At 43.4% G+C, this 9,494-nt stretch overlaps 1 protein-coding gene across 1 annotated transcript in view; it reads right to left on the reverse strand.

Annotated features, from left to right (window-relative positions):
* TMEM41A (transmembrane protein 41A) overlaps window positions 1-2,181 on the reverse strand; it is a 164,850-nt gene extending 162,669 nt beyond the window's left edge. Inside the window, exon 1 of the mRNA XM_069225805.1 lies at window positions 1,906-2,181. Coding sequence (XP_069081906.1) covers window positions 1,906-2,021 — 116 coding nt within the window. The 5' untranslated portion in view covers window positions 2,022-2,181. The remainder of the gene's footprint in view (window positions 1-1,905) is intronic.
* Between the last annotated feature and the right edge of the window lie 7,313 nt (window positions 2,182-9,494).

The raw sequence follows: 9,494 nt of genomic DNA on the forward strand, positions 1-9,494 counted from the left end.
TTTTTTTTAACCGAACCATTAGCAGGTCAGTGGAAACCTGGCTTTCAACAGAAAGTATGCTGCAGCGCATTTCAAGAACCTGTTTGAATTGTGTGAGAAGATGTGGCATACTCCTGAATTTCCAGAAGCAAGTCACACCTACTTATGGAACAAAGAAATATGACGGAGGGCCAAGCAATCCGTCCATAAGCATTTAAGCAGTGAACAGAAAAAAAAAAAAGAAAAAAAAAAAACCACAGACGTATGGAAGTTCTTTTTGAGTACGACTACCTCCATTAAAAGGCTAGATGAGCAGTCCAGGTACGACCACCCCATTAGAAGGCTAGATGAGCAGTCATGGTACGGCGGTTCTGTAGAAAAACACCAGTACTATGCAAAAAGAAGCATGGCAGCATGACTGATAAGTCTCCATGCTATTCCAGCAGGAAATGAGCAGTTTGGCCGAGTAGTAGCAGTACTTTCCCAGGCGGCATAAAGCAGCCTCTCTGAAAAGCAGTAGTACAATGCAAAAAGTGCAACAGCCCCACTGAGGAGTTCCTGTGTTGGGCCTCTAGATGAGCAGCAGTTCTGTGGAAAAGACCTAGTACTATTCCAGCAGTGTGTAGTGGTGTTGCTAAGAAGTTGCAATACTATGCCAACACAGCTTGCACTTGTAACCCAATGCAGGCGGTAGCTGTGCTCTGGGTACTTTCGGTGCAATCCCACTGTGGGTGCCCCGCTCAGAGCTAGTAATACGTAGCAGACGGTCTTTAAAGGGGATTGAAAGGGGGAAATATAGAAAGGAGAAAATATACTGACATATTTCTAGTTACAATCAGTTTAAACAAGACGATCGCGTTTCATCTGTCGTTACATCAAGCACCCTTTTTACATTTCACTTAAAAAATTAGAGACTACAGTATGAACTGGATTTACAGTATCAAATCAGATTTCAAAAATGTGAATTTTGGCCTGGGAGCAAACATCAGCAAACACGTTGATGCAAGAACCGCAACCAGTAGGTCTAATGAAATGCAAGCGTATCGCAAAGGCATTGGTTTATGTTCTGTGATACTACTCAGTATAGATCAGTCCCTACTCTGCAGAGATCCAGCATCGCTCGACTGAGGTGCGGGTGAGTAGAATAAGTGACAGCTTTGACTTAACCGGTCAAAACCATGCACCCTATGTAGCTTTGCTACTAACGGGTCTAGGCTTCCTTTGTTTGTGCTGTGAAAAAAGTGGGAGATTAAGAACGCAGAAAACTTTAGTCGAGAGTCAAAAAGTAAATCTCAAACTACAGAATTATGTCGCAGCACAAAACCCTCGTGACGGCCTAGGGTGGATTCCAACGAGCTAGTTACACACGAGAAACTAGGAGTCAAGCAGTCCACTAAGGTTGAGGCCCCTATCCAGTTTCAGCATGATTAATGTTTGTAATGAGTGGTCTTTCTTCTCACTCTAAATGTGGCCATGGACAAAGTTACTCTTGATTATACCCAGTGTGATAAATACCCTTCCTGTAGAGAATATTTGGCAATGTCTGTGGGTGATACTTCGCAGAGGCAGCCAAATCATCTCTTGTCGTTTAAATAGCACTGTCAGTGGATTTTTCCCCACAGTTTTATATAGCGCATACACGACCCAAGGGTACCGAAGCGCTTTACATCAGCACCAGTTAAGCTACACACAGACGCAGTATTTGTTTGTAGTTATTCACGGGAAGATTACGTGATCAGCCCACAATCACAGGATGCTAAATCGGCTTCAAGACTACCTGGTTCCTCAATTCCATTATAGCAGGTAGCGCTGGCCGAAACGCCTAATCCCCCCAGTCTCAGAACTGCTATCTTGCCCTTCACTCTCTACGTACTCGTAGCACTAAACGCTCCTCGTCCTGCACTCTGACCCTCGGTCCTCACGCACCTGCTCTCTGTGTCCGGAGGAACGCCTCTCCTCCCCGGCCGAAGGCTCGTAGACAGCAAGTACAAGTAGAAGGTTGCGGTGCCGAAGATCACCAAGAAGCCGGACAAAGAGCGCATGCTGCCGTGGCTCTCCCCCGATGGCAGACCCTACCTTCACCGACTAAACCCGCCAGCCAGAGTAACGGGTTCGGGGAACGGAGAACCAGCGTGACACAGAGAACACACACTTCGTACACTGCCTACACCTACGGGTCCGGCCGCTAGTAATAATAGAACTGCACGCGTCTTTGCAGAGATAGAGAGAGGACTGGGGGGCGGGCACCGTCCTGTCATTTTCTCAGTGCTGATGCGACGGCTGCCTGTAGGGAGTGTAGGCTGTCTTGACAGGAACTTTGATCTCAGATATGTAGTGTTGGGTGCAGTGATCCGGTTCCTAGCAACAGTTAAGAAAGACTACATTTTATTCTACACTACAACGAATCTATCTTTTTCAATTTCAAAGACGCTGCGAAGTAAATACACATATGTATATTATGTCTGCTTCACAGCTCCTTAAGAAAGCTCCCAGTGAAGACCGCATTTTAAAAGAATTTGAAAGTCCTAACAGTAGCGTTTGTTTTACTATTTAGTCCAGAGAACAATTATAAGAACGACTACCACTCTAATATGGCAACCAAGAGCACCACCTTCAGGAAGCGTGCGTTCACTTGTCAAAGTCAATGTTACTCAGCCCGACGCGTCTCCTAACCCTGCGAAGAGATCTATTTGGAGGTGTTTGTAGCTGTGCTGGAAATGGAAATCCCTTACTCCGGACGCGCGCGAATTCCTCAAGTGAGCTGGCCTCTGAAAGAGACACGGGTTATGAGTGGCGGTGTCATGAGATGCCAATTCCGTGCATTTTTCTTTTAACAACCCTGCCCCTTGCTCCCAGTGAAATTCTAAACATAAAATTAAATAGTAGTATGTTCTGTTTTTCTTAATTGGTCACAAATACACTTCATATTAAGATAGCTTAGGGTGTTAAGGCACCTCCGTCATAGTGGGTTGAATGTCTATCCAGTTAGGTTGTGGCCATAAAACTGGCAGGTAAAACACATAATTAAATAGTAATTAAATACATTTCTAAATAATAAATATACAATAAACGAAATAAAATTAAAAGATATGCAATACATCATATATAATAGATATTAATGAGACGACCTAGTAACAATAGTAGTAATACAGTGAAACCACAAGAAAACAGTACAATATAAATAAAATAATTGATTAATTAAATTATAAATACTTTTAAAACTTGATAAATAAACAAGAGTCAGAATTTCTGAAGCCATTGGATATTTGTACAATAACAAACACCAAAAGGAAATCAACATTAAGTTCATTGACTACAGCAAAGCCTACGCTTTTATTTTTGTTCCACAGAACAACATGTCCCAGATGTGCAGGCCCGATGGTCCAGGGCAAGATAAAACACACCAAGAGGAAAGGAAACCATAAAATCAGAAGAAAGGAAATGAAAGTAAACAATAAAGCCAACCAGTGTTAAGCAATGGGCGGGCTCTAAGCCCTCTGAGAATTTTTGGTATGGTCTACTATAGGCTTTCACCTACTGTGAGACCTAAAAACACCAAAGTTATGACAACAGGTACATCAACCACATTTAAAGTTGATGAAGGCCTAGAAATGGTGAATAGCTTTTTACTGGTGTGGTCAACCAAAAATAATAAAGGTTCTAGCTTTCAAGAGTGCTGCAGATTGGTTCTGCATGTTCACAAATTGCACCATCAAGAAGCCCTAAGGCAGGGTGCACTATCCCACAGGTGAGGACATAGTTGCATGAGCAATATGCCCATGCAGTGTCTAAGTCCATCCTAGACATTGTAAGTGCAGTGTGGCCATACTGAGTATACGGGCTGGCAGTTTGTCATTACAAACTCCACAGCTCCATAATGCCTTCACTGAAGTCTGGGAAGTTTGATATCAAACTTCTCAGCACAATTAACCCACACTGATGGCAGTGCTAGATTTAAATTTAGCAAAATGCACGCAGAGGGCATCTTAGTGATACTAAGTGATCTGTGGCCAGAAACAAAGCCTGCACTGGGCGAAGGTGCTTCACACCTCCCCCCTACAGGAACTGTAACTCCTGGAGGTGAGCCTCAAAGGCTCAGACATCTTGTTACACCGTCCCAGGGCACTCCAGCAAACTCCCCGGACAAAGACCCACTTTTGGTGGCAAGTCCGGTGAGAAAGGTAGGAAAAACAAGAAGGAGTGACCCCTTCAGCTAGGACCATGGTAAGGTATCCAGAGCTGAAATGACCTCCTCCGTGCAAAATCCTCCATCCTGGTTTGGAGGACAGGGACCAATAGGGTTTGGTCCGTGTTCTCCACCCCAAAGGGAGTGGAAACCGGAAAGGGTGTAATCACCCTCAGGGACAGTAGCCAATGGCTACTGCCCTCTGACCCCTGTAACGTCCCTAAAAGCAAGATTTAAGGGCTCCCGGAACCTAGCTTTTCATATATCTGGAGACCTCAAGAAGATGACAAGAAGAAAGAAGGACTGCTAAGCTGACCCCCAGCAGAGAAGACTGAAGACACCAACGGACTTGGCCCCAGCCCTACAGGCTTGTCTCCAGCTTCTGAAGCCCTGCTACAAAAAGATAACACATTCTGAAAGACCAGCTACCTCTTAAAAACCTCAAGAGGACTACCTGTACGTCAGAGGACCAGCATCTCCCATGGACAGTGGTCCTCTCCAGAAAGGAATTCCAGCAAAGGACTCCAGAACCGCCCGGATCTGCAAGTCCTGCCCACTCTGCACCCGACGCCCAAGGCCCGTGTCCAGGTGGCCCAACCGACTAGAGCTGGTTCCCAGGTGATTCTGACATAGTGCTCACCTTGAGTTGACCCTCCTGTCCAACACGATGACGCCTGCAGCCTAAATCTGGAGGAGCCCCTTGACCGCAAGAGAACCGGGCAAAGATTCCCAGTGCCCTAAACGTACCCCTGTAGCCCCCTGGCCTTGGGGAATCTGACCTCCGGTCCAGCAATGCTCAGCAGGCGGCCTTCCTCCTTGTCCAGTCTGTGGTTTTCCAGAACCGACCCCCCTGGACCTAGCCTGCAGCATCTTTGAAACCCCGGGGTACCCCCTATTGAAAAGCATTGGGAGCCCATCGCTATATTTGCACCCTGCACCCGATCGCCCCTATGCCGCTGAGGGTGTGTATTTGGTGCTAACTCATTGCCCCCCTGGTGCTCCTCTAAACCCCGCAGGTCTGCCCTCCGAAGACGCAGGTATTTACCAGCAAGCAAGCCTGATTCCGAGTGCCCCCTGTCTCCATAGGACTCCATTTTAATCCTGCACCATTTTTTACCTCTGCACCCGGCCGGCTCTGTGTTGCTGGTGGTGGGTGTTTGGGATTAACTTGAACCCTAACCTGTGAACAGCCTAACCCCCGGAGAGTGGAACTGTAAGTCTTGTACTTACCTCAAAACTGTACTAACTTTTCTTCCCCCTACAACTTTTAACAGATAATTGCTACTTTTTTGAAAACCATTTAACTTGCCAAATTGAAACAAAGTGGTATTGATACATATGCTGGATACTTACTTGCAAATGTACTTACCTGCAAACTGAATCTTGTGGTTCTGGAAATAAAGTAGCAAAGTATATTTTTGCTATATAAAAACCATTGGCCTAGAGTTGGACATTGAGTGAGTGCTTCCTTTATTGTCTGTGTGTGTACAACAAATGCTTTGCACTACCCTCAGAAAAACCTAACTGCTCAACCACGCTACCATGAAAGAGAGCATTCGCACTATCTACTTTAGCCTCTGTTAAGCCTCTGGGGAACCCCTGGACTTTGTGCACACTAAATCTCATTTTGACATAGTATATACAGAGCCAGATTCCTACAGTCATAATTTACCTTGATCACTCCTCCTACTCCAGCAAGACCTACTTTGTGCTATTCTCCAATTCCTCATCTCTGGAACAGGCTCTCCAACTTAGCTTCCTACAACACTGCAACCCCATGTGCACGGAGAATGTGGCTACATTATAGAATTCATTGTGTAATGTTTAAGGGTGTTAACCCACATTTTTGCCTCTGACCTCCTGTTTTTGACTGTGTGCTGCATTTCGCTTTTGCTGGTTTTAGGACTCTGGGCACTTTACCACTGCTCACCAGTGCTAAACTGTAAGTGCTTTCTGTCTAAATTGTATTGGTAATTGGCTCACCCCCAATTGGTATATTTAAATATCCCAATAAGGCCCTAGTAAAGTGCACTGTCTGTGCCCAGGGCCTGTAAATCAAAAGCTACTTGTGGGCCTGCAGCACTGATTGTGCCACCCCCATGATTAGCCCTCTAAACATGTCTCAGACCTGCCACTTCAATGTCTGTGTGGGCAGTTTGGAACTGCCAGTTCGACCTGGCCAGTGTACCCACTTGTCATGCCCAAACCTTCCCTACATGTAAGCCACCCCTAAGGTAGGCCCAAGGCAGCCTCATGGGTAGGGTGCAGAGTATTTAAAATGTAGGACATGTACTGGTGTGTTTTACATGTCCTGATAGTGAAATACTGCAAAATTATTTTTTCACTATTCCAAGGCCTATCTCTCCCATATGTTCACATGCCTAGAGATATATTTTATGTGTAATTTCCCATTGGGAGCAGATAGATATATGGACTTTGGGGTATTTGGACTCACAATTAAAAAATACATCTTTTGGTGAAGTTTGTTCTCAAACTATTAGTTTGAAAATGCCTCTTTTAGAAAGTGGGTATTTTCTTGCTTAACCATTTTGTGCCTCTGAAAGTCCAGACCTTTCACTCCCAGGACAGAAGCAGCAATCAGCTCCCTCTCTCTGACAGCAATGCTGGCTCCTGCAGGAAGCGGAGAGCCAGCTGGGACCGTCGGGGCCTTCAGGCTCCTTCTACGGTCCACAACATTGAGACTGGGTACCCTGGGGGGCACCCATGTCACATGGCTGGGCCCGGGGGATAGGGTCCCTGCGGCTGAGATTGGCCCTGGATAGGGGCAATGCAGACCCCCTCCCACCAAAAAGTAATAAATAATTAGGCCCTGCCCTTGGGGGAGTGAGCCCCTGGGGCCAAGATCGGCTTAGGGAAGTGGGTATGGGGCCTCCTCCCCAGAAAAAAAAATAAGGCCAGACTCTGGGGGTGGGGTCCCTGGGCCCAAAATCGGCCTGGGGAGGGGGGTGCTGCAGCCCCTCCCCCAAAAAAAATTAAAGCATTAAGCCAGGCTCCGGGGAATGGGGTCCCTGAAGTGAGATTGGCCTGGGAAGGGGGGCCAGGTGTCCCCCATGCCCCAATTTTTGTAAAATTTTTAGGCCAGGCCCTGGGGGATGGGATTCCCACGGTCGAGATCGGCCTGGGGGTCCATACAGCCCCCGCCCCTGCCCCTCAAAAGAATGAAATATTTACACGGGCCACAGGGGATGGCCTGAGGAGGGGCGGCCATGCAGGGTAGGGTTGACCACAGGGACTGAGCATAGGCCAGCCCATGCGGCCAACCCCTGCTGCGCATGGCCAAAGGCCTTGCGCAGCATGGGGTGGGTGGTTATAGGAGTTGGCCACAGGGACTGCCGCAAGGTAACTATAACTCACAACCTCGACATGCACTGCTAATTAGCCCACAAATGACATCTTTGATAACATCATTGATAATATCAATGTAATATTTGCGTTAACATTTTTTATTAGAAAACTGTGCATGGCGGGGTGCGAGTTATAGTTGCCTCAGGGCAGGAGTTATAGTAACTTGAGATAACTCTTACTATAACTGGTGAATTTATATGGTTTGGTATGTTTAAAATGGGAGCCTAACTATAACATCCCTGTAATCTTTAGTTTTTTTAAGTGTGTGTGTGTGTATATATAATAATATGTATTATAAATGTATATATATTAAAGAATAAACGTTTTTAATCTAATGTTAAGAAATGTATATTTATTTGTGATTCATGTATAGTTAAAAAAAGGGAAAATGTATTTTATCAATATATTTATGTATGGATTTTATATCAAATTAGTTCAAATGCATACCTTTATTTAGGCAATGTTTAGGTAAAATAAACTAGTAGTTATTAATATATTTATATCTTAATGTAAAAGAAATATGAAGTAGATTAACATTAATTTATTGAAATGTATTTTAGATCTGCTTTACTGATAATAATTTTACACATATAATTAATCATATTTAATAATATTTTACTATGAAAATCAAGCCACTCTTAGTTAATTTTAAAATTACATTTGTAATCCATTTAACTTTCCCTTTTTCAGAAGGTTTTATTTTAGTTTCAGAGATGAGTGGTGTTTTGGGGTAAGGGTTTTCATAAGGCTCATGGATGGGGAATGTTATGGGAGGCGAGTATTTTTTAGGGTTCAGGGCTGGGTATTGATTTAAGGCTTCAGGGGTGGGTAGTAATTTGGCAGTGTAAGGAGTTTTTGGGATGGGTAGTGTTTTGTGGAGTAAAGGTTTTTTAGGGTTCAGGGGTAGGCAGTGGTTTGAGGTAAGGGTTTTGTTTAGGGTTTGGCGGTGGGTCATCATTTGGGGTTAAAGTTTGTTCAGAGGTCTTTTGAGGTGTATGGTACCTCTTATATGTAGTATATGCTGTTTTGTAGATTAAGGGTTTTTAGAGTTTAGAGCTGGGTAGTGATTCGCTGGTAAGGATTTTTTAGGAGTCGGAGATGGAAAGTGTTATGAGGTGTGTACTGATTCGGGGAAAGGAGATGTTAGGGTTCACTGGTGGGTAGTGGATTGCAGTTTAAGTGTTTTTGTAAAAAAAGAAAGTATTTATGAAACAATCAATACTTATGTAACTAGAATTACTATAAAAGCGCTACTAATCAATTCAATGTAAAATGATTATTTATTCTGCACTTCATTATTAATTTTTTTTTACATTAAATAAATTATTCATCTAGTTAATAAACATTAATTTTAAGTATTAAATGTAGGACATTTTTAAATCAGATTTATAATTATAAATATTATTTAAAATGTATTAATATATGAGCCTACACACATTTAGGCACTAGTATGACTTAATTTAAAAAAAGAAATTAATGACAAAAGAAAGTAAACTAATTAAGTTAGATTTATATGTATAAATATAATTCCAAACATATATAAACATAAATAAAAAACACTTACCATAAGTGATGTCACTCCGAGTGTAATGGTCCACAAATTAATTGCCTAAATTTGTTTGGGAAAGTAAAAGGGTCTGCCACCTTATTGGTAATAAGTCAGTAAAACAGTATAGTGTTAGGAGAGAGGAATGTATTATGTCCTCCTTTAAGTAAGCAAATGAATACAAACTGAGTTTTCATCTTAGATACATTTCAAGGCATATCAGTTGTCAGTGATGACTAATAACTTCAGAATTAGTGTATTCTGAATGAAAGTAGCTGATTTTGTTCCCTTGAGTAGAATAAGGGGAACGAGGTACAAGTTATCTCCACTAGGAGAGAATGTAGAAAAATTCAGCCTGCAAGGTACTTTCAGGTGTAAGCAATTTGTGCAATACTTGCCAGAAATAGTTTTTCTTCA

The sequence above is a fragment of the Pleurodeles waltl genome, chromosome 3_1 (assembly GCF_031143425.1).
Source record: "Pleurodeles waltl isolate 20211129_DDA chromosome 3_1, aPleWal1.hap1.20221129, whole genome shotgun sequence".
Taxonomy (NCBI): domain Eukaryota; kingdom Metazoa; phylum Chordata; class Amphibia; order Caudata; family Salamandridae; genus Pleurodeles; species Pleurodeles waltl.